The sequence below is a fragment of the Lissotriton helveticus genome, chromosome 10 (genome assembly GCF_964261635.1).
Source record: "Lissotriton helveticus chromosome 10, aLisHel1.1, whole genome shotgun sequence".
Taxonomy (NCBI): Eukaryota; Metazoa; Chordata; class Amphibia; order Caudata; family Salamandridae; genus Lissotriton; species Lissotriton helveticus.
In genome coordinates, this window is record NC_136071.1 from 156,525,752 (window position 1) to 156,552,117 (window position 26,366).

The 26,366-nt window shown below is 42.9% G+C and overlaps 1 protein-coding gene across 3 annotated transcripts in view; it reads right to left on the reverse strand.

Moving 5' to 3' along the window:
• TTYH3 (tweety family member 3) overlaps positions 1–26,366 on the reverse strand; it is a 243,446-nt gene that overhangs the window by 19,124 nt on the left and 197,956 nt on the right. For 2 of the 3 annotated variants that reach the window (XM_078664991.1, XM_078664990.1), the window contains exons 8-13: positions 21,173–21,228; positions 18,029–18,121; positions 17,291–17,383; positions 16,307–16,443; positions 1,429–1,605; positions 579–654 (exon numbers count right to left, since the gene is read on the reverse strand). In XM_078664991.1, coding sequence (XP_078521117.1) covers positions 579–654; positions 1,429–1,605; positions 16,307–16,443; positions 17,291–17,383; positions 18,029–18,121; positions 21,173–21,228 — 632 coding nt within the window. The remainder of the gene's footprint in view (positions 1–578; positions 655–1,428; positions 1,606–16,306; positions 16,444–17,290; positions 17,384–18,028; positions 18,122–21,172; positions 21,229–26,366) is intronic. The other variant, XM_078664992.1, reaches the window with a different exon arrangement.

Consider the following 26,366-nt stretch of genomic DNA (forward strand, 5'->3'; position numbering starts at 1 on the left):
GCATTCTGAGATATGAAACTCCGAAAGATGAGATAACCCTGCACCCGACTCTATGTCTATTTGCCGGGTTTGGAATGCCAGGGCATTCAGAATAAGGCTGTGAGCAAGATAGATGACTGGATGGAACTGGTAATGGTTGACAGGTCAACCTTTATCTAGGTAGATATTTTTGAAGTCACAATTTGGGGGGGTTATTTTAGAAGTGTATATTTCTGAAGTTTTTATTTTCACATGGAACTAATCTGTTCTCTTCCTCAGGACTGATCAATCAACCCTAAATTTAACTTAATTCCAAACTACCTCAGCGGAATGTTAGACTTTTCACAATAATGTGAGCTTTGCAGATAGGATGTGGCTTGCTGGGAGACCCACTGCTGGTTCCCCTAAACGTCTAGTAGAAATGTATGGGAAGGGTGCAAGCCTAGGCCATGTTAGTTGGTATTACATGTGCTGCATGCTTTGTCGTTAACAGCAAGATGAGTCCAAGCTTAACAAGAGCTCAGACACAGCTGCCACGTTCCATTTCCCTCGAAAAGCTACACACTCCAAGTAAAAGAACGTAACAAAGTAACACTTACAGAAGGAGGCGGTGACTCCCGGCCAATCAGTGGGGTGTTTTCACACCTGGGATTCTGGAAGTTTGCATTCTGACTCCTGTGAAAGGCATAGCATGCAAACACCAATTAAAAACATGCTACATCTTAGAGGCAAGTGTGCACTCACTTATCACCTAACCCCCATAAACCCACATTACCCGTATCAATCACCGTGTGCTCTGCTAATGGGGTGAAGCTCTATTTGTGGGGTGTTATTGCCAAGAATATGTTGTATGTAAAGCACGCTACTCATGTAATTAGTAATGGCCATGCTCATATTATTTCTGGTATGTGACTACTGAAACAGAAATACAACTCACTGATCAGTGAGGCAGCGGCGTGACGCAAAATGTTAGGGCCCCATGCAGAAAGTTATGAAGGGCCTTGAGTTTTCCATAGCTCAGAAATATTAATTGGCTTTAGGCTGAATGGGAGCCCACTGGAGTGTTGGACCCCTGAAGTGTTGGGGGTTCCACTGAGTCGTAGGGGCTACAGGGGCCTTTGCTGCACCCCAGGAGTGTAGTGAGAAGCTAAGTTGTATGGGTGTTTTGAGGGTAACACAGAGTTTAGTTCTGTCAATAAAATGGCAATTTGCTCCACGTACAATTAGCCATATTATGAGCAAGACCTTTAGTCACGAATGTCCATAAATGACCACCCGGAACTATGTACAATCCCTTCACCGTACCCCAACTGAGCCATATTAACCTCCTGTACAACTTTATGAGTGAAGTGAAGTGGATGTTGCTCTGAAATCTTGCGCACAATATTGGAAACTGTGGTTGCACCTGCTCAACCCTTTACTCCCTCCGCGTCACTAATCTTTACTCACATGTATTCAGTAACAGGGGCATTGCTGACAGTGTGCGCAGCCGCTGGGATGCTGGTCTCACTGCCATAGCTGCTGCCACAGCTGTACAGGCTGGGCATGTGCACCCTGTAGAGATTGTCGTGGGTCTGCCTGTTTCCCTGTGTTGTAGATTCCTCCTCACCATCCTCATCTGAGCTCCTGCGGGCAAGGAAAGATGTCTCTGGTTATCCATAACATATGAAAAGCAGATGTGTCATGTCCAGGAGTACAGAGTGAGAGAAATCATCAGTTCTACTTCCATCAGAGTAACATGCCCATCCAAGTAGGGTCACATGGTATCAAACTTGCCAAGATATTTCATTGCAAAAAGTTCAAGAATCCTCATCTATTTATCCTTCCTCACTCTACAATGTTCTGCACGATGATAGTACTTATATCTCCCCTTAAACGAACCGTAAGTAGCAAAACGGCATGCTACCAACAAGACTTTCCGCTAGTCCGAATACAGCACTTAATTGTTTTTTGCAACATTTTAAAGATTTTGGGGCAGAACGGAGCACTGATGTGCTAATTTAAGATAGATCTCTGTCACTGTTTTGGGCCGATTTGTGATGGGGTAGAGCATTACTATGTTACCACACAAGACTGTGATAAATGAATACTTGCCCCTGGAACTTTAGAGGAATGTGCTGTTTTTAGGTGGAAATTCTGCCATAAAGTGGCATCTTCAAAGTAACTACAGAGCACAACACAACAACTTAACAAAAAGCAAGATAACATTAATACAAAACACGAGACACAACAAAAACAAACTCACTCCAAAACTCAACATTCCAACATCAAAATACAAAACACAAAAAAAATACACTAATGCAGCACAACCTAAAAACAGAGCACAACTTAAAAACAACACAATGACATGCATAATAGAGAGTAAGACAAATCAGAACATAGTGACACAAGAGATCACTAACACAGTGCCACAAAAACACGATATGACACTTCTGCCACCGGGCAAAAAAACAGGAAAAAAAGTGCAACACCACTATAAAACCTAACACAACATATTTGTAAATGTGTGCTATTTTGTTGTTTTGTGTTGTTGCGTTGGGGTGTTGTATTGGTATGCTTGGTTGTACAGGTGTGTTTTTTAAGTTGTGTTTTGTCTTGGCACTGTGTTGATCGGTTTCATTTTGTTGGAGCAGCTGTGTCGTAAATTGGTTGCGCTGTTGTTGAACTGCTTTGTTATGTTGTGCTGTATTGCGGATAGTGTTGTGCCTTACTTGAGTATCTTACTGCGTTGTTTTGATGGTACTGTCTTTCAGCTGAGATCAGTCCGCTTAAACATGCACCAATATTCTTTGCACACATTGCCACACCCACAAATCTACTTTCATAGTACTTGTAGGTGTTTTGCACCTAATGATATGTAATAGCTCCAAATAAATGTGTTTTTTGAACAAGCATTTTGTGTTTTCACCATCAAGAAGTAGGCTAAGCAAGGTGCATGGGTTTAAAGCAGCTTGCTCTACAATAATAGATATGGATCGCACATGTGAACAAGTCTACCTAGCACTCTTCCCGCTCTAGGACTTAATATTGGTAGAGTTCACAGTTTCAATGTATCATTATGAAGACAAGCACAAATAATTGGCAAAATAAGACGACCTTGATTAAAATCAAAAAGGTACAACAAATGATGGCATTTGTTTAAGTGAAGGATGCATAAATGAATTGTCTTTTTCTCGGTAAGTCGGTGACCTAAAGTACCTCCGAGTACTTCGACGCTTGAAGGAGTGGGTGCAAAGTACGTGCAAAAGGAACTCAGAGGTGAGCTGTGATTTTCATTGTGAAGGACAGCAAGATATTCCGAGTGTGCCCGTCTACAACATGTGCATTAGTCAGTCCCTCTGGACTATCATCTCTTATGAGCGGCATTTGGGGTTATAAGTAGCAATTGACAGGAGTCACTGAAACCTCATGGACATGAGGTTGGGTACACTGACTTCCTGATGGTGTGTTTGCAGTGTAATGTAGGACTTTGCGGCAGGCGATTTGATGTTTTGCTGAGCTTGAGTAGGGAAGGGTGGCATAGTAGAAGTGGGAATTGTTGTGAGGCCCGCTTTCTACTGGATGGCCCTTTGTGGGCAATACTGGACAGCTAACATTGTCTTTAGCACACATTTTCCACTAGCAGACAAGAATAGATGCTGGAACTTGCATGCTGCTTTGCAATCCAGGCATCGAGTTTCGAGTGGCATCGAGTGTAAATCTGGGTCAGCCCACTTCAGTCATTGGCTCTCTTTCATAATGAGTGACAGCATTTTGTCTGGTCACATGTGCTTGTCCATCTAAAAAGAAGTGAACCTCAGTGCTAGGGATGATGGGCAATACATTACTTTGCTACTGATTATTTCTTTCCATTCTTTACTCTTTTTAGGTCTCGCACCTGGCGACGCAGCGCGAAGCGCTGTCGCCAGCGAGATCTACTGTTGCTGACTTGGCTCTGAAGGGAGACAGAGATGGCCACAGGCAGGGCTTTTGGCGATTGGAGCTCGTGCACACGCACGTACAGCCACGCGGTGTGCACATCTCTGTCCCCCTTCTGAGGCAAGCCTCAAACAGCGTTACTTTCACTTTTCCCATTCCCTCTCCCCCTGCCCGTTGATGCTAACCTCCAGACAGCTTCGCTGCCCAATTGAAGCCCCTACCCCCGTGCGCTGCCCCGGCTGGTGATCATCCCTCATCCCACCAGCCCCCTGACCGATCTGCATCTCTTTGCCCAGCTACATAGGTACGGCTGGTCAGCCATCTTCGCTGCCTGATATCGCCACTGCCCATCTCAGGACTCACCACTTCCCCCCCGCTGTCCTATACCACCACGCCCCAGGTCCCCCATACCCCCTCTCTTCATCACCTCTGCGCTGAGGACGAGCCCCCCACTGCCCATCGCCGCATCCCAACAGCAGTGAACTGCTGCTTGCCCGACCACCGGCACAGCAGCGGACAGAGAGGTTGCAGAAGACCGTACGGACCCTCGACGCTTAGTGCCCTCGCTGCCCCCCACTATGGGGGTCAACGCGGTGCATTGTTTCCGCAAGGGGCAGAGACTGCACGACAACCCGGCGCTGCGGGACAGCATCAAGGGAGCAGACACCATGACACCGTGCACCGAAGTGCTCCTCTCCGGCAATCACAGCACACCTTGGCATCTTTCGCAAGTACCCACAACACCCCTGATCACAGCAGCAGCACCTCTGGGTTTCTTATCCCAGAGTCCTTTTCAAACCGTGGCATGCCATGTGTTTTTGCTTTGGCGGGCCCCTCCCTGGGGGGAGGGGCCTGCGCAGCACCCATTGGAGTACTGCGAAGTCTGCAGGCGCCGCCACTGGGCATGAGCCGCAGGCCACGCCAATGTGCACGCTCACGGCGCGCCTACAACGCGCGCATGTCTCTCTTTCACTTTCCCTTATTCAAGCAGCAAGCTGCTCATGTTAATTACATTTATAGGGAGACACTGTTTCTACGCGCTGAAAATACGAGATGCCATATTACACAGTTTAACAATACCCATTTTATTTGATGGGAAGCTGTGTAGGCCTCGTTTTACTTGGATCATCTATGCTGGTTGTGGTGGCATCAGGATTTATAGCCACCAAGTTAGCAGCAGCATCGAATCCTTGAAACTTTAAGTCATCTACGGTCACCATTCATTCACCAGAACAGGACATGGCAGCCAATGGCTTGAGTATCTTTGTCGATGGGTGGTCACTCTAGGTCCTGGTATAGGGCGCCTGCCGGAGGAGCGGACCACTCAATGGGGAGCAGCATGGAGGGTGTTTCGAGGCTGGAGTCTCTCTGGGCACGTACATGAGGTACAACTCTGCTGTGCAGTCAGCTGTGAATCCTGCCTCTGATGATGCGGGCGGAAGCAACCTTTAAGTGATGTATACACATGTTATAGCAGGCATGATTCAGTGTAGCAATCTCACTCTTTATTATATAGCCTACAAACCGAGCGCATTTCTGCTTTAAATAACCAACACCGTGCCGGGCCTCCTTGTAATCTTTCACTTTCAGTTGTGTGTGTGTGTGCCCACTGAAGCGCACTTACAGGCAAGCGTGATAAGATTTTAAGCAAAGACGTAACCCTTAATAGTAGGAATGTTTTCTTTGACATTTAATGAAGCATATGGTTCGAGGGCTGAAGAGGGCGGAGTCTCCTGAGAATTCATCTCACAATTTTTACTTTTTTCTTTAAAGGGAATCAATCCTTTCTTTGAATCTGTCACTTTTAATGTGTGACCCTCGCAAGCGAAGTATAAATCGTGGTGTGTTGCATCACTTCCTCTGCTTTTAGACTAGGATAGCACAGCAGGTTCATGCGCCTGTCCGCTGCTGCAAAGACTCATGTACAGTCAGCAAGGCAGGGAGCTGAATGCCAAAATGTTTCTATCATATCTTCATTCTCCTCGAGATAAGAACACCAGATCCACTGGAATGGGTAATCGTAGCATCAGCAAGGCTGTGCTGTGGTGTTGCTGTGTTTTCACACTTGTTCACAAGAGGCTTTTGCGTGCAGATATGAACATGCTGGCGTTTTTTCACACCTGTTAAAGTCCGTAAGGCCTCTGCATTCACCACACTTTCTGATGCACCAGGAGTGCCTCGTCACGAACCCCATGGCCACAACTGGATGTTTACAAACAGCGCGTGTGTAGGTGCGCTCCATTGAGATCTTGTTTCCGTGTGAAGATAAGAACACGTTTGCGCTTCGAGACTTGTGTCAAGTGAGTGCTAACAAACAGGTTTGGTTTTAACACTCGTAGGTGTGTGCCTGTTATGGAGACATAAATATTTCAGTGTTTCTTTTCCCACTTGTTTACGTGCTTCATGTGCCATAGGCACCTGTCAGCATCGTAGCACTTGTATAGCGCCTCTTTCCTATGGCACCTGTCAGTAGGTTCCCCTGACAAGGCAGCAAGGCGCTTCTGTGGGATTGAGAAACTCTAGGAGCTGCTCTGACAATTGGACACTTTATTTATTCCTTTGCACAATAATAACACAAACAGTCACCCCCGTCCTGCTCCGCCCCCTCTTCATGTCCCCCCCCCCCCCCCCCACACCCCCACCTCCCTTCCCTCCCGCCTCCTCTTCTCTCCGGCGCCAGCTTTCGCAGCACGGAGCTTCACGAAGGGGAAAAAACAAAACATTTTCAATGCCAATAGCTCAAAACAATGTCCTTGCGAGACCTATTGCATTGCAAAACCTATTGCATTGCAAATGCTTGTTTTCTCTTGTCAGTCATCCCTGTCTTTTTAAAACGGTCCCTTCATATTACCGTAATTGAAAGACAATAGTACTTTTTTCATGGCACCGAAAAAAAAAATGTGCTTCAAAACTATAATGGGTGTCTATGCTTGCCTACCATGAAACATCCTACTGTTCAAATAAAATTATATGCAATTGTTATTTTGAAGTGTGCGGCTGCTTGCTTTCTTTTCTCTAGTCTTTTTTATTTTTATGTTGTGGTATATGATTGCAACACTGCAACAAAAAAACCTTACAAGAAAATTAATCACTACACTAGCGTGGCAAGGCTAGATCTATTGGCTTTGCCAAGACTTGTTTTTATAGGTTTTATTTGTTACATGAGGGTGACTAAAATGCTAACGATGTTACTAGCCTTAGCTAAAAATTAGGGGGACTAAATGTTTCACTCGGAATTTATTAAAAAGCGATGAATCCAAAACAAAAAAATACAAATCGGATTTCAAATTATTAAATATATAGCGCTGGTATCAAGGTATATGGGATGTAAAAATTAAAGCGGGAGAGAGTTCATACACTGAGGCAGCAGTGACACCTAGTGGTCTGTCTTAGTATTTCAGTGAAGACTTTTAAACTAACAGAGGTCCTTAAATTATGTATGAATGTACATCAGCAACTCTACACATTAGGAGCAACAGCTGCACGTTGAATGGGACAGCTGCAGCCAATTCGGACAACATCCTGAAAGATATGTCCAGAGGAGTAACACAGGCCCACGCAGCCCCTGCGGTGCGGGGGGGCCTCTAGCTCCAAGGGGCCCCCGCGGCACTGCACTGTGGCCGGAGAGCTCATGATTGAGCCCGGAGGGGGCCCCTCTAAGTACCGTGCAGGGAGGCCCCCTCACTTTTCGTTACGCCAGTGGATATGTCAAATACAATGACGTACTTTTTAATGCCTTTTAATATATTATGGCTTTGTTTCACCACAAACTGCGTTTGAATGGGGATACACATTAGCCCAACCTCTTCCCAAAATCTAGGTGCATATCAGCAACAAACGGTGATAATTATCGCTAAGCGCACTTAGCGCTAGGATAATTATCGCCGGCTATCGCTTGTTTTTATCGGGGAGATAGCATGCTATCAGCGACGCTTATCTCCAAAGCGATAAAAACAACCGAGTTAGCTGCCAAACGTGCAATTATCGCTGGGATACCAACGATAATCGGACATTGTTTGGCGCTACGTTGCTGATAGGGAAGGGCATACTTAACCATGATATCCACCTTCCATTGGATATCATGGCTAAGTCAAGCGAAAAGCAGGCGTAAGGAAAGTAGCGATAACCGCGGTTAGCGCTACTTTTCTTATCACTATGCTTGTTAGCGTGCCCATTGATATTTGGAGAAATGTCCCTAAGCAACATTTCTCCACTTATTTGGGGAAAAAACGCCCACTTTGCATCTCATTAGAGATGCAAAGGGAGGCGTAGGGAAAAAGGGTGCTAACATGCGATTATGCATGTTAGCACTCTCTTGGTGACAGGGCGAAAACATTATCTCCGCTTTTCTGGCTTTGAAAGCCAAAAAAAGCGGAGATAAGGCCCTTGATGATATGCCCCGAAATTTCTACTCGCAGTGATATGTCTCTGCCCATTCTCCTTAAACATTGCACAAACTGTTGACATTATTCCTTGAGGTTGGTATTTAGACACGCACAGAAATGGACTACGTCCCTACCAGCAAAGAATGCAGCATAAATGGATCTGACGCTAGGTAGTCTCATTGACTTTACGCTTCAAAACCATAATGCATTATGGTACTCTGAATCTTCTTCACAAGCATCAGGCAACAGCCCTTTCATTCTTTAATGCTAAATACTGTTCACTTAATAAAGATATCTTCTGATGTGAGGACTGTGCTGTAAGATTCAGATCATAGGAGAAGAAACTTCGTTTTACCTTGTGTTAAATGTACACCTCATGCCTCTGAGCTTTTTTTGTTTCGTATTTTTTTTAATGTAGTTTTATGCAGCGCAAACTTGAACCAACAGTATTGGATTACTTTACATGAGAACCAGTGGCATTATTTACACAAGGACGCATTAATGGTCTTGTAGGTGCAGCAAGATTAAGACCCTCATGTTCAAAGATTTCTTTTATGGATCCTTGAATTGCGAAAAGTAATGATTCGCAATTTGCAATTCCTTAAATGGAATATACAAAATGGATTTGTTAGGAGTGGTACCAATTTGCACAACAACTTTTAACAAATCCATAGGTATTTTGAGAACCGACCTATGTATTAATGGGTTAGTTCTCAAAATACCGATTCGCAGTGGTCGCAATACGAACTACCTCATAAAAATGCATGAGATAGGTCATACATTGTGACCCACTATGATTGGCTTCAATGACCGGCATGGTGGCCGCCTGGGGTCACCACCTTGTCTGTGACTGCTTTTAAATAAAGCATTTTTTTTAAATTAATGCAGCTGTTTTCCTTAAAGGAAAAAGGGATGGGTTTAAAAAATATAATGATACAAATCTTTTTTATGAGTAGGAGGTAGTCTCATGAACCACTGCCTGCTCATTAAAACATTTTTGTGAACATTCACAAATGGGGGGGGGGGGTCCCTTGAGGACCCCTTCCTATTTGGGAATGGCTTACAACATCCTTTGAGGAGGTGGTATACTATTGATGTTTTGTGACCAGATCTCGGTCTTCAAACATTAATACATCCCTAAAGGAATCAGTATTTTGAAGCGTCACGCTTAATGCCCCCCTTCTAATTCCCAATTTGGTATCTATTTTCAAACCCAATTAGTGGTTTGGTAATATTCGGTAACATATTACCAAATCACTGATTGGGTTTGGTGAATTTAAAAATGCCATTTGCAGTCGGAAAAGCTCTGATTTTACGAATCAGAACCTTTCCAGCGTATAATGGCATGGACCTTGGGATTTGTCCAGAATCACAGATTGTTGAGCCAATCATGATGCCGAGACACAAACCTGCCTCCCCAGTTCCAAGGTCGGCAGACTCTGCCATGCGCAGTTTTCTCATCAATAATTTCACTGCAAATGTTGCAGTGATATTATCAATAACGTCATAGAAGCTGTCATGAGTGATGTAATATGTGGGTTAATTAGCAGTGCATGACGAGGGTACGTGTTATAGTTCATCTAGAGAGCTAGAACTGCAAATTTCTATGGTTTTGTGTGTGTTAAATCTGAACCTAATTCTAAGTCCCTATAACCTTTGGTTTTATAGTGAATGTATAAGTTTTTTTTTTAATTCTATTCCCTAACTAGAACATCCCTGTAACCTTTATTTTTTTCAGTGAATTTCTACAGTTTTTAATGCTATTTCCTAACCATAACGTCCTTGTAACCTAGGTATGAGAGTGGGTGTGTGAGTGATTGTTTTGCATTGTAAGTGTGCGTGTGTGTGATTCATAGGGGGGGCAGTCTGAGCACCGAAGTGGATCCATGAATCCACAACACCCAAAAAAAAGTTTTGGGACAATTTCTTGTTTATGAGGGGTCCCTCACAGGCCCCTTCATCAGTGCCATGGGGTCAGAGGACCTCTACCCTGACCCCTTCTATCAGTTTTAGGTTTCAATTTTTCCATGCTGTGAACGCGTCCCGATACATAAAATGGTGGCCGCAACTTTCCTGTCAGGTTGCGGCCAGCCAATAACATCATTGCTGTTGGCTAATGGGACCGCAGATACATAGCGGAAGATTTGAGGTGGATCGGCCGCTCTAGATATACATACATTTTTTTTTCTTTAATAACTCCAACACTACTAAACAGATTTGAACCAAATTACAAAAATCACTCTTTCTGGACAAAGATCGAGCTTTCTGCCAAACTTGGTGTAATTCCGTTCAGCGGGTCGGGATGTAGTCATGTCTAAAAGAGAGATCCAACTTGCGGTGTTTTAAAATCGTAAATAGTACAGACCAGGCCATTAAAAAACTGAAATAGGCTTCTTTTCATGTGTGACTTGTTGGATTTGATTGTTATTAAAAGCTGTTTCCGTAGAATAGGTGATACTCTCAACAACTGTGTCTGGCTAAGAATTATGTACAGCGCATCAGTCATGTGAATCTCACAGTTATGAATATTTAACTATTGATTTTTAAAGAGAGATAATTAATTTATTAACAATTGATCAGGGTTGAGTAGCATTTTTTTTTTATTTCTTTATAGCCTCCACTCCTTTATTTGAATAATTGTTTAATCCTTTTTTTAAAGTAGGTAGCCTGTATCAATGATTATTGTCATTGCTTTGGACTAGTCGAATGCTTATGTGTAATTATTACTATTTGCCCCAAATACAATAAGTGAACTTTAACTACACTTGACACACGCAACACTATCTTGTGGTTGCAGTCTCATGAAGAACTGCATGCCAACATTGTTCCAGTGTCACACAATGTGGCATAATGAGATGGACAGAGACAATCATTAGGTAACAAAATTACTTTATCACATTAGCCAACACACGGTGTTTCAACTCTGCATTTGGAAAAACGTGCCAGTCCTACACTCCTCAGAAGGGGATATGCCAAAGCTCTTAGGAGATGCAATACTTCTCAACGGCTGAAACTAGCACAGATGACAATCTGAATTACAACACGTCTTTATAATGCATGTGATACAACATGTTGTAAACACTGTTGAACCTTTACCACACATTTGTTGTTGTAAAGGCGGATACTTATGATGCACACAAACAGATGCTCACAAAAAAAAAAACAAAGGTTAAAGTGATATTCTAGTTAGGTGAAAATGTCAGTTTTAACATAAGATTTTAATAGTTTTTTTTAAACAGAACATCATCAGTTATAACTAACTGAAGTAACTATAAGTCGCACCCTTGCCATGCAGTGTTCACATCAATGATGTCATTTCAGATGGTCTATAGATATTATCAATAATTTAATAGAATATGTCATGAGTGATATATGTGAGGTCATAAGCAGTGTGGTGACTAGTTATAGTTATAACTGTTGGATTTACAAGTTTTTTTTAGTTTAACTTAGTATGTGAAAACAGACACTGTCAATTAACTATAACGTCACTAACTTTTAATCTTTTCAGTGAATTTCTAAGGCATTTTTCATGTAAAGAGAGATGTTTTACCATACCAAACTAGAACACTACTTTAACCATTTTTTTCCCCGTAAAGTATTTTTTTTTTTATTACAATACGCCAACCACCCATCAATATTTATCGAACAGTCGCAAAATTATTAGCAAAACAAAAATTCTATTTCCCATCCTAATTAGGTCCCAACTAAAACTACACAGTGGCAATCCTTTTTCATAGATGGATATAAATTAGGCGGCACCCCAACTCAATTCTTCTTTGCTTTTGTTCCATCAAGGATTACATACAAAACGTTAAGATGAATGACTTACTTTTTGTGTGTAATCTGTGCTGGAATAAAAGAGAAGGAAAGTTGACTTGGTGTGTCGCATAACTTTTGTCATAGGGTGCAGAAGTGGCTCTTTTAAGAGGCAGGCACGACATAGCAGGCTGTATGTTGTGGCAATCTTTAAACTCATCACACGTGTGTGTACACACACACAACACAGTATATATATATATATATATATATATGGGAAGCAACTTCTCCCCTCATGGAAAGATGAAGCCGCACACGCTACGATGCAGGCATTGATTTATTCACAAGCAGCACAGGCAGTCCTGACGCGTTTCAGTCATCCTTGACCTTTTTCGAAGGTAAGCCTTGGCAAGCAGCAAAACCGGGTGACGCACACACAATCAATTGCACTTTTATCATGTATTGTTTTCCCCCTGGTGGACACCACAATGGGTTTACAGTGCTGGTGCATGCTGGTACTTGTGGTCGTTCAGCCGGTAACAATTCTAGCCCTCCAGTGGGTGTTGCCGATATTTATGCTGCTATCAATTAGGTCTTTTTATTAAAAATGATTTGAAGCCTTTTCCCTGCAACGTTGCTCCTTAGGCAGTCCTATTCTCGAGGCTGCTAGGATCCAGACCGGAATCAGTTTCCAGTGGAAGCCCATTACCCTTTGTCGTTCTCACGAGGCAAACAGGGTTGGTTTCAGGTTCGGGTAATATATATATATATATATATATATACTAAAACAAGCAAAGGTTAAAGCAACATAGGTATAATAAAAAGATCTGTGTTTATTTAATTTTTATAAAACTAAGAAAGTCACTGGAAAAAATAAAGGTTAAAGAAACGTTATGGTTAGGTGGATTAGTCCATGACAATATTAACGTTTTGAACTAAAAAAACACATACATTCACCAGTTATATTAAAAAGAGCTAGCTATAACTTGCACCCCCACCATGCAGGGCTTACAACCTCACATATTACATCATCCATGCCATCTTTTATGACATCATTTATGACATCCCTGTACCCTAAATACTCCTTACTTCCCCACCCGATAGCCTTACCCATCTCTGAACCCTAACATCTATTACTGCACTGTTTCCTTACTCAGTCTCGATCTCCAAAACCCATAGCACAATGTACCCATAAACATCCCTGAAACCAAAATACACCGTACTACCTTGTGCACATACACATCCATGAACCTTTAAATGCACCTCACTGCCCTGTATATTTACCCATCCCTGAACCGTAATGTCCTTTACTACGCGTTATCATTACCCAGCCCTAAAACATAAAACCCATTCCACTCCGCGCCCTTACCCATCCCTGAAGCCCTACATATACCTTACTGCCCTTTGCCCTTACTTATCCCTGAACTCTAAAACCTCTTACTAACCCTTACTACCCGATACACGTACCCATTCACAAACCCATAAATGTTACTTACCCATCCTTGTACTTTAAAACCCTTACTTACCGTTTCCATTGCTCATCCCTAAACACCCTGAAACCTGTACTATCCCATGCCCTAACCCAGCCCTGAACCCTAACAAACCCGTACAAATACTTACCTATCCACGAAACCCTTAAATTACTTAAACCCCTGAATTGCCATACTTCCCTAAATAAAACATGTTTAAAAAAACACTTACCTGCGTTGTATAGTCTAGAGTTCTAAAGTACTGAAAATGTCCCTCGTTGTACTTACCTGCGTTGTAACTGTTACATACCAGCACATCACCCAAACCATTCATAGCAGTATCAAATCTTGAAATGGTATTAAAGATTCCTTACCAAAATATCTTACAATTGTATTAAAATGCAACACCTACGTGCCGTCACCAGAAATAGTGAAATATTACTAAACTGAAACCATAAACTCGAAATATAAACTTTACAAGTACCTAAATTATTTTTTTCCCCGTTTACCGAATTGTTGTTTTAGAAATCTTTCATTTTAAATTTTTTCCGGCAACAATCATGCTATTGCTGATGGTTCCCCTTTAAGCGTGTGGCGCTGTTGTTTATTCCCATTCCACAAGATGGCAGTAGAGAACTATTCCTTTTACGTTAAAAAAATATGTAGGCCTTTTTCCAGCAGTCTTCAAATTTTAGCTAGGTCGTAGTCCAGTAATGGCCGTATCACCCACAATTCTGTATACCACCCATAAATATCCCAACCCACTGCTTGCTAAATCGCCAAAATAATTAAAAATCTACGCACACAAAAGTTGTGGACCTGGCATATTTGAAATAAATGAATATCTTAAATGCCTGGGTTGTTATTAAAAATACCGACAGTCATTTTTGCCTTTATAGAAATTGGAGAAAACAACAGGAAACGCTGTCAGTTCCTAATGTCTTAAAGATAAAGGCTTCTGAAAATATTACTGTAAGGTACCACTGGTGTGTGGTTTGGTCACGCTACGCTATCCGGAAATATCACTATTACTCTGGAGAAGAAAACTGTCCTGTGAACAGATCACCAAACGTGTTTACTACTCTGAATCGTTAGGATGTTCTACGTCACCCATAACTCTCCCATTGGAGCTGGTGCGGTAAAGCCTCGAGTAAAAGTAGTGATGGAAGCGGCTGCTAGAGTCGACGTGCCTAACCACAAAGGCTGCCATTGGACAGGCTTTACAGTTTCAGCTCTGCAGCGCCACAGCTGGAGAGGGCCATTATTAGGAAACCAGCTCGAGCTGGTCCGTAAACAAGAAGCCTGTATCAAACTGCTAGCCCCCGCTCCCAATGCACCAGCCACTCTAAATGTGCTGGGGCCCACTGGTAGTAGCAGCTGGCATTTGTAAGTGGGGAGAGCTTAAGACCACAAACTTTGGTGTGTGAGGGTAGGCCCGGGGAGATTCGGGCGGTGGGTTGGGAGGTGAATATTTTAGCAAGCATTGGCAATGCCAATAGGTCTGGCTTAAGAATGCACTTTCAAACCAGATCTAAAAATCTACCTACGATAATGACTGCCCTCCTCCCATTTCTGCTGCTGCCAGAGAAAATGTAAAAATAATATTTAGTTATCTAAGTAACTTTAATAGCCTTGTAATGCCATGTGTGCCCCTGAAGGGCCAAGCTATGACAACTAGGTAAACAAAATAATCACAGCTGTGTGGAGGGCAAGAACTTTTTTTTGTGGAAGCACACAACCTCTACCCAATCAAAACATGCACTCCTGGCTGCCAACATGTGGGCGGAGCCAAAGCCCCTCCCCTGGTGATTCTAACATAATTGTCTGGCGACAGCTGCGCTGTGAAGCCAGACCATAAAAAATGGTTAAAATGGTGCATTTTCCACCACAATTTTTAGAATAAATTGACCAAACACGTGGTGTCATGCCTTGATGCAGCACCTGCTACTGCTCCCCTTCATGAACAGCACATTCCTACACAGGTGGTTTAGTGTAGCTCCTCACCCCCTTTTCAAAGGTGGGAACCATGAAAGGCCGCAGGACACACCTGAGCTGTCCTTAGGTCCCTCCTACAAGGAAGGACCAGACCCAAAACAATAATGCTCAAGATCAAACATAACCACTGATCTAAGGACTCACATTACTGATGTCCCTCCCTACCATCAGTGTGATCAACAGGTCCAAAGTTCAGACTCCCAACCAGCGCAATGTGGAGGGTAAGGTGACAAACTGGTGCTTTACAAGATATCTTAATGAATAAAAAAATATAACACTAGGCCTGCAGGCCTTCCTCTGGCACATGCACACTTTGCTACTCCCCGCTTATTAGCAGTGGGATACCTTCCATAGTATTCATAACTTGTGTCCATACCTGAGCCCGAAAACTACAACGGCCTTTTAATTCAGGGACCTAAAACATACAAGTCTCAATAGTGTCAAGATGTGGAAATTTCGCAGCCAATATTTGCGAAAAATTTTTTATTACGTTTTACATCTTTCCTATTTCGTTTTTATTAAAATGTAGTTTCTCTTTGCTACATGCATACATCATAATTTACAGGTTTTTTTTTGCCCTGCCAGGTGGAAGACCTGCTTTGTGTTGTTCCATTCCTCTCGGTTATCTGATCAGAAGTATCTAGGTCCATTTTTAACTTAGCCCTTGTGAGGGCCACAGCTCACTCATACACCGGGCCAGTTAATTAAAATTAAGTCTGTCACCATGAACCTACAAACTGCCTTCAGCTAATCTGCATCAAGACCACCGCCACCAGCTTACCTATGCCTCACTGCCAGCCTTACCTTTTCTGCTGCCAGGTGTGTGGCACGCTGCACACGATGGAGCTGAACATGAGGGCTGTGACGAAGGAGAACAGCACGAGATAAATGAACCCCTCCACTCCATCGTAGCAGAATCCAGTCAGAGCTTGGATGTAATCCTGGGGAGACAAATTTAACCTGTTGGTAACACTTATTGCCAATGATGGGGTGAAAGAGTCACCAACAGACAAGAGGGACTACAGAAAGGTATCAGTACAGAAAGTCCCTGATACACATCTCATGTAGAAATAGTTAACAGACTTACTTCAGCAGGACAGTAGTCTTTCCTCCTTTCAGCTAACTGTCCTACACAGCTGTCTTGCACTCTATACACACCAGAGATTCTCCATCACATACCAACTATTCCAAGACATATCCCAGCCCCCATGTGCCGCACAAGACCACATGGAGCATTAGCACTTCCAACCGGTGGCAACGCTCTATCCACGACAGCCGTACGGATCAGTAACAGTAAAGTACAAGAAGTATCTTCTAATGAGATGTCAGCAACAAGGAAAGCTGTCATTTGTAATGCCTAGCCAAAACAAGGTTTAAAATCCTTAAATATTAGGTCTCAAAGCCACGCCTTTGAAGCGAAGTATGGAATTTGTTATCATAGTATAAGAACGTAAGATAATGTAATCGCGTGTCTATACTGCATATAGATCTAATGCAATAAAGACAATATAAAGCACTCACCACTGAGAAGGCTTAAAGGCGCTGTGAGCAACTTTAAAATAGACTGCAGAAGTTCATACAGGCGCTATACTACAACATGTATACTGCACACAGACTCCCTAGGCACAGCTTCAACCCAATGATGACAGATGGAGAGCTGTATTCTAATCTCACGCCAGACACATCCCTGCTTCAGCCAATTAGATGAATGGATTTCTGCAATCCTTTTTACGAGATCTAAAAACAGTCTGACCCAACATCCACCCGGTAGTAATCTGCGACACTCACCAAGTGTAAACTGCGACAATCCACCAACGCCGTCAGGTGCTGCAGGTTGACCTCAGTCGTATTAAGTACTGCCTGAATCCGCGTTAAGTAGTCCTGAAAAGAACACGGACAGGTTAGAAATCACACCTTCTGGGGAACAGTTTGCCTCACAGAGGAGAGATCCGAATTGTAATAGGGCTGGTGAGGAGATGAGGATATGCGGATACAGGGAAAATGCTAGATGGACTGTGGTTGAGCTGGAACGGCTGTGAGTTCTTCAGTCCATTCAGCCTAAAAGCTGTCCTGGGGGAACAATATACAATCTTCGTATGGGACAAATGTAATTTACTGCTGCCCAGAAATAAATGTTTATGGGCATTTATTGTGCAGATCCTGTAGTATTAGAAAATGTCAGAAGTTTCTCTTCCTAATTCGCTATTATAGTGCTGGATAACGTACCTGCCTGCAAAACCTATTGCTTTTATACAGTATAGTAGAACAAATTGCTGCAATGTGACTCGTTTGGCCTCACTTTTCAAAGACTTCTTTGAGGAGAAGCTTGCTAACCTGCAACACACACTGTGGAGAGGGTTGGAATCGCTTTTATTAACAGACAAGGATGCAGATGCGGTGTGTGGGTGGGGCCATGGTGGCCATTCCATGGAGGGTCTGATGCAAAGTCCAGGAGAAATAATGCTGTGCATAAATCTCCTGAGCCCCAGTGGATCCCTGATATAAACATACCGAGCCCAGTCTTACCTTAGAGTTGGGGAAATCTTTCACAGCTGATCTCATCAGGTCCAGAACGTCGTCTTGCATTTCGACCACAGACTTGTGGCTTCTTGACAATTTCTATTCAACAACCCAAAGAGAAGAGTCACGATCTACATAGTACACTGCTTACGTAAAAGAGTTACAACTGCTACAACCCTGAAGCCGCAACGAGAAGCACACCCAGTGTGAAAGAAGATGGGACACAATTGATCAACACGCTCTTTTTAAACCAGAGGTACTACCCCAAGAATCTCATCAGAAGAGGCAGCTACCATACCATAAACAACTGTTCGTAATAGACGTCTACAATGTTGATAATCACGCTAGGACACTAAGTAAACAAGGGAGAAATTAACATCACCTATGGCCACAATACAGCATGAAAAGGAAAATGTTCTTGAAGACTGCAGACCTGTGAATGTTTTGCATAACATTTTAGATAAGCGTACGTTTTGGAATACAAATGTATCCTGTGATGAAAAACTAGAATAACCATGTACAAGTCCTGCTATCTCCCAAAAGAAAATATCAATCAAGTCTTTTAGTGGGTAAACATTTTCTAGAATACTAAGAGGGTTTACAATTTCCTGCCCAAAGTAAGGATTCTTCTATAAACCAATGTTTTCCTGTAAAGGATTCAAACACCCACTTGTACTCTCGCACGGATTTAACAATGCACACACCAGTCTTTTTTTTTAAGTAGCCTAGCTCATCCACTGATTCCAATCCAGAGGGGCAGGGTGGCTGGGATAGCACCAGGATTCCTGTGAACTCTCTTTTACCCCCAGAAACTCATTTGAGAGAGAGAGAAGGCTGGCGTCAAGAGTTCATGGGTCCAGTATTACTGTGGAATTTATGGTAGATCTCAACAAGACTTCTCATGATGGAAAACTGAAGAGGAATACTCTGTTGCCACCAAGATCCATTGGTCTGTGCTATTCCTTAGGCAAGACTGGAGCTGCACAAGAGCACAGGAGCAAGGTGGAGGACCCTTCTCTTGTGCTACGTATTATGATGCAGCCCTTTGCTCCCTAAGTCAGTGACTTTTTCTCAAGAGACTCCTGCACTGAGCAGGAGAGCGACTCAGCAGCTGAGCATGAGAAGGAAGGATAACCTGCACAGGCTTGTCGGCTTGGAACTGCCACAGAGGGCACCAACAGGAGGAGCTAGGCTCTAGTCCCTTGTGTACCACGCATGCACCAGAACAGACACAAATACCCTAACTAGCACTTTGTGAGCAAGGTATGCTTTACTTCTTGGTACAACAAGTCAACAACATCATGCCCAGAAGGAGAGGCAAGGTACAAAGGCAGCGACTTCCTCCCAGATGGAAAGCGGGGCTGAATCCGACATCGATGAGTCAGAAAAAAGACTGGTTTCCAGAGGGCCCTCAACTCACATACACTTGCTGCACATTCCCAGTGAATGTGAATGGAACAAACTGCCGGCTAACCGTGGAAAAATGGTTATACAGTCAGACAATTGAACCATCCATTCTTCACTTGCATCTGCTCTGTAAAGTTGACTTTGTAGGAAGGGAATGGGTCAATGAGGTATATATCTTGAGACAGTACACACCAGAAGAGTGCTCCATGCATGGTACATAGATCCTGTGTGCCCATACTTCTTAACCCCTCTTACTGATGATGAAATCCAAAGTTGACTTATGTTACGACTGCCCTTTGCTGTGCATCCATGTCAGATGGTTACAAAGGACAGCGGCACCTTTGGAAGCTCTCGAGTGCAAGGAATGCACTAAATGCCTATTTCCCGAAAGGGAGAAGTAGACAGTAGCAGGTCAAAAGCTGTAAAAAAACTTGATTGACATGGCTTAAGTCCAGACCACTAAATCATAAGCTTAGGAAAAGAAGAACAGAAAGTGAAAAACAGCAAGGAAGTTGAGAAACAAAACAGCGAAGGCCCAACACACAATGTTGCAGAGCACAAGAGAAGCATGTTCTAACCCATAAGGATGGGTGTGAAAAGGAAACTGGTAAGAATGTACACTACTTTAGGGAAGAACTGTGTGGCCATGTATGATGGATGACCATCTGAAGGGGGCAGTTCATTCAAGTTCTACACTAACACCTAAAGTTCTTGCTTCCGGTCTTCCTACAAGACGGCATGTTAGTAACAGAAGGAGCATGAGAGAGAGGTAGGATATAGAAGAAAACAAGTTACTTACCTGTAACTGTAGTTTTCCAGTATTGGTATATTTCATAGATTCATATGCTTCAATAATTCCGGGACTCCCACTTTGACGACGGAGAATGATTCAAGTATGTGAATCTATGAAAGAGCCAATACTGGAGATTAAATAATTACATCGATCTTCTATGCTGCAGCAGCCCTGTTTTCAGGCTTTTCATTCATTTTGTGGTTCTTCTGTCTTCTATAACCGTAACAGCCTATCCAACTTTGGACTCATTAACATGTATTACAAGAAAGATAAAGACACCGTCTTCTAAATCAAGGGTGTTGGGGCCTGTGGGCCAGAACCCCAGTGCATGATTTGGCTTGTGTGGGTCTAATTAAAATGAACTCAAGAGATTCATACTTTTTAAATAACTTCAATTTAATTAAAAAAATCTGATTGATATAACCACTTGCACTTCCATTTATAGATGGTTATAAACAATGATTACTCTCCTAACCTTATTCAATGATAGCTGTTTAAAGCACTTACCATGCTTATCTACATACAGCTATCGCTAACTATGAAGTCCTGGGATAACATTTCCTTTGTTGAAACAGAGTTTGTGGGAGATGCAGAGGAAGCTGTATCTCACTGCTGAATTAACGATTACTATAAACTTGCGATCAGATATAGTCGGAAGTTCCAAAAGCCATTAAAGTAGGCTTGTGCCTAGGGTGAGCTCAAATTTCCATCTCTAAAGGTTTGTTCCTCTGTCAAATACTCCACTCGCACTATTTCTTTGGGTCACTGTTAAAACTTGCATAAACTAGTCACCAGGTTCTCACACCCAAAGTAAGAGACCGTGAATTCTGTTCAAAACCAGAATTCGAGGGCAGACACAAGACCTATAGGTAGTACTACTGCATCCATCGGATTTGACCTTCCAATCGACTGGATCTAACCAAAAGAGTAATTAAATTTCATTCACGTACCTGTTGGAAAGGATTTGCGTGTCCAGAGCCACAGTAAAGGTAATATTGTAGGATGTCTATTTAACAAATAAAAATAAATAGATGTGTTAATTTGTCAACTTTTCTTAATGTTCACTTACTCTCATCCTTTCAAATAGCACACAGGTTTATAACTACAATGAAAATGTGGAACCTGATTCAGGAAGAAGCTAAAATGCACAGATGATCTGTATTTAAATGGAGTTAATCCAAAAACAGCATAATAATAGGTAAGATCAGCAACATTTCTGCAACCAGTAGGAAGGACGCAAAATCTGTTCGATGCATAATTTATACAATGTTACGGCAACCAAAGCCAGTCACATTGTTAGAGAAATAACCTTCTATAGTGATAACAAATAGGATTCTTCTGTTCATTCCTTTAATTGTGGGTGTTCAACATTATTTTGTCCAAAGGTCATTAACTTATATTAAATATGCACAAATATTTACTGGATAGCTCTGTTAAAGTGACATCAAAGTTCTTGACATACTAGTATATATTATGAAAAGCATTCAGATTATTTCAGTGGAAGTAATGTTATGGTTACATTCCAGATCCTAAATCCACCTGGGGTCTGCAACAGAACTAAAGATCACCTATGCACGGTTCAAGAAATCACACAACATCGTTAAAGCCATCACTGGTGACATCTCATATGACGCCACCAGTAACAATCACTAATCTTCATTGTATACACCACATGCCTTGTGACCCTACATCTGATCCCAAAACCCTCGGAGAGTGCTCGCCAGGTAACTTGGAATTCCCATTACCAACAGCACTAGGACTTGTTACACAATTTCCTTTCTTCCTTAGGCTCCACTGCACTCCTGTGTCATGGAATGGGAGTTAGCACTTTGTGTCGTGCATAAAGGGGTTCCGCCATCAACAAACCCGGACAGAATGGAACCCATGGACTTTCCATTATCCTTTTCAATAATCCACATGTTCATTGGCTGTTGCAAGACGCTTCCCCTTAGACCAGCTCTTGTAACTTGCCAGGGTACAGATAGCTAGACATTTCTGATAAACGTAAGGATTAGGAGCAGCCTGTAGAGATCGGCGCATATATCAACAACAACAAAACATGTGTACTAGTGAATGAAATCTGCCCATGAACAGTGGATGTAGAATCCAATAACTGTTGGAGAATGCCTTTCTTTTCTGTATGAAACACAAACGTCACTGTTCGGCCAAGTTTCAGCCACTACGAATCATCTTGCAAATACATAAAAATCAAAGAAGGGGATTTCAAAATCTCTGCAAAATAAAGGATTCTGGTGCTATGGGAAATGGCCTGAACAACACGGGCAGAGCCAGGCATGCCGTTCCAACACAAGCGCAACCACGCTTGCCTTAATCAAACATATGCTTTAACCACTTATATGCGTGGTTAAAGCAATGCATGGTCTAGATGATGAAATGGGCGGGCCCAGGAACAGGAAGGATCAAGAGAGGACGTGGTGAGGTAAATGGAGCTGGCACGGGGTAGTTTTTAAGGGTTGGTGTGGGTTTTAGGGTTCAGGAAGGGAGTTAGAGTAGTTTTTAGGGCTGGGGGGGGGGGTCAGGGTAGGTTTTAGAGCTCGGGGGTGCTGGCTAGTTTTTAGGGGTCATGGAGGGGTCGGGTACTATAGGGTTAGGGGGTCGGGGTACTTATGAGGGCTGGGGGCTCAGGGTAGTTTTTAGGACTCAGGGGGTCGAGTAAGTTTAAGGGCTCAAGGTGGGGGTGGGGTACTTTTATGGGCTCGGGGGGGCTGGGGTCGTTTTCAGGGCAGGGGGTCAGGGCAGGTTTTAGAGCTCAGGTCGTGGTAGGGGTAGTTTTTAGGGCTCTGGTTAATTTAAGGGCTCAGGTTGGGGTACTTTTTAAGGCTAGGGAGGCTCGGGTAGTTTTTAGGGCTGGTGTCAGGGTAAGTTTTGGGGCTCAGGTGGGTCTGGGTAGTTTATAGGGCTCAGGTTCGGGTAGTTTTAAGGGCACAGGGTGGGGTTGGGTAGTTTTAAGGGCACAGGATGGGGTCAGGGTACTTTTTAGGGCTCAGGTAGTTGTTAGGGCCAAGGGCAGGTGGCCTAGGGTGTGATCGTTAACACACATCCCTATAGCAGTCATGCCTTCACCAAGAAATTGCGTGGTGAAGACATGCATGGTGAAGGGATGCATTGTTCAGACGTATTTGTGGTTTAGGCAGCGTATTAGAGACACGCGTGGTTAAGCCATGCGTGCCTCTGGCATACAACCAGTGCTATGTTCAACACCGGTTTCACAGCCTTGCATGTACACTGCAGATGAGTGCGGTATCCAAATGCATCCTCTTCTCTCCTCTGACAAAACCAGCCCTCTCCAAATTAAAGTTTATCCCATCTCATGAATCATTTCCTTCACACTTTGAAGCTTTGTGCTCATTACTTCACAAGCATAACACATCACTATAGGACTGCACGCAGAAAGAAGAGTGCGAATGCCAATGCCTTGAGCAGGCATCTTATCTGCAACACTTCAAAATAGAGTTAAAGTGAAATACAAATGAGACCTTGCCCATCTACACACCTAGGATTTGAAAAAACACACGAACAACAACTAAGCTCCTAAAAAGCTTCTCTTCAGAAAGCACCACCCACCTACAAGACAGGAAATGACAACAACCTCAGTATTCAGCTCCATAGTAAACAACCATGAACAGTGCATCAGAACCCACATCCCTGTCCAGCAATCAGCTGCTCAATAGCTAGGTTTGTGCACTACAAATAGCCCTATAAATGTACAAAATGCAACACAATGCACAAAGGTGTGCATACACAATTTAGTGGCACAGAGAGGAGGTTGTGGGTATGCATCCATAATTGGGACAAGGGTCTGCAAGGCTCTGAACACAGGTTCACCTCAACGAGTTAATACTATGTGGATCTGGACTAGAGTAATACTGGATACTACTAATACACGGTAGCAAAGTATATTCCTCCCAAGTTAAAAAAAAATAAGCAGAGTAAGAAAAGGGCACTTGAAATTAATTCCTCAGAACTTGAAAAAAAAATATTGTTTAAAAGAAGAGGACAGCAAAATTTGGATTATAATTTAAAAGCAGAAAGAAGACCGGGCAGAATTCTCAAAATTGACCAACTGGATTTGGTGCAAAATCGGGAATTGGGAAAGATTACCAATAGACAGTACGATAGACATTTGAGGAAGCTGCAGCTGGGTTTAATTTAAATCAACTACAATATATGCACATGATCTGCAATAATTACTTAGAAAACAGAGTATCAATTGTACCTCTTCTCAATGTGTTCACATTCTCTAAAAAGAATATCTCTATGCCCGGCCACAATCCATGACCCCCCTCCAAGCACATTCTCCCCTGCACCCACTTCCTGAAGTGCCCAGCCCCCTTTTACAGTATATCCAAGAATTACATGTGATGAAGTTTGTGACAATCTTTGATGTGGAGTCAGAGTAGTGGATTGGTGGGAAATATTTTAATATCATGTTTACTGGATCAAGACGTTTGACGATGGCAACAAAATAAATACGCGAGTAACGAAAAGCACGCTGATCGAGCTGTACAGACAGTAAAAAAAAAAAATATAAGAATCCACAGGAGGTTTCAGGATGAAACAAACTGCCAGCGCTGAACACAAGTTGAGGTGATAGGCTAAGGGTAGAGTATTCCTTATAAAATTTGCCCGGTCTTTCAGGAGGGTGCGCGCACAGGTTGGCTGAACGCTACAACTCTCGTCAGTACCTGAAGACTGAGGATGGTAGCCGACAGATGGGATCTATAATTCATTAGACTACTTTGGGGCTGCTTCCACCAGCTGCTCCATCTCCCAGTAGAATTGATTTCTGGGGCGACCGATGTCTACAGCTCAGCCGCGCCATTAAACAGCAATTACCAGGGGCGAGATGAAGAACCGCTCAGCTGCATTTGCAGCAAAGGAGTTCCCTCCTGGACAGCCTTCAACCCCAGGCGGATTACAATCCATCCTGTAAAGATCCAAGCATAACTGAAACGCACCTGTCATCGTCATCAGGGCTGTCGTAAGGATGATCACTGTGCTACAGAATGCCATTGATGGATCACTCTGTCTACAGCAACAGGGCCACAATTGATGTTTGTAGGACCAATCAGAGCACCAAGCTGGTACCGCCCAAAGCTGCCAGCTAGTGTTATTCTAGCACCTGGCACCCTCTAGAACAATTCATTTATTAAAGTATTATTATTCTTAATCATCAGAATGACAAGCGCACTGCCAGAGTACCAGTGCCCAGACTTGTCGCATGTGCTGTTAAGGATGTAACAAAGGCCCTGCAGCCGCTGTGGACAGGGTGGTCACCCTTCAGCACCCTATGCCCTCCTTAGTCGAAAGCCTCTGCGGATCTGAAAAATGCACGAATTTCAACAGCCTCTTAATCCATTTAAAATGATCGTTTGTCAGTTTTAAATGTTATCAGTGGTTATGCTGTATCAGACGATACCAAGTAGCTGACTAGGGCACCATCGGCAGGGGGCGCCAGTGTGGCCCCTATAAGCAGTAGTTCTTCACAACTGCTTCATAAGGAAAAGCCTAGTGAGGATTTACCTAGGGTGACAAAAATCCTAGCACCAGCCCTAAGGTAAGCTTGATTTTGATCTCGAAAAATTAAATTTCCGTATTTTGTCAGTGCTAGACATTTTACAGAGCTTTGTCATTGTTACATGCGTGGAAGCTCAAGTCAAACACTGCATTCTAGCATGCTCCTTGATAGAACACACGCATGCACTACTTTAAATTAATATGAATTTTAGCTTAATAGTAAACCGACCTCCACATATTTATGGATATTGAATAATATCAGAAGGCATGTCCAGATTAGCCGGTAATATTATTTACCCTGTAGATTGTATCTAGTTTACATATGGAGTAATCTGTTCCAAAGTAACTAGGTTGTCAAGCAAGCAACTGTTGAAAGAAGAAATAAAGTCTATAATGCTTGAGATGCCGCTTCAGGGAGGTGTAAAATGAAATTAGAGCGGAAGTAAACCCTGGACAACAGACACACATAGTAGCTACTGGGCAGATCTCGGTGTGTTAGACACAACACAGTGCCTCTATACCTTCACTAGCGAAGTAAAATAAACTAATGAATAAAAGTACAGTGTTTTTTACCGGAGACAATGCATGCTCATGGTAGGCAATGGT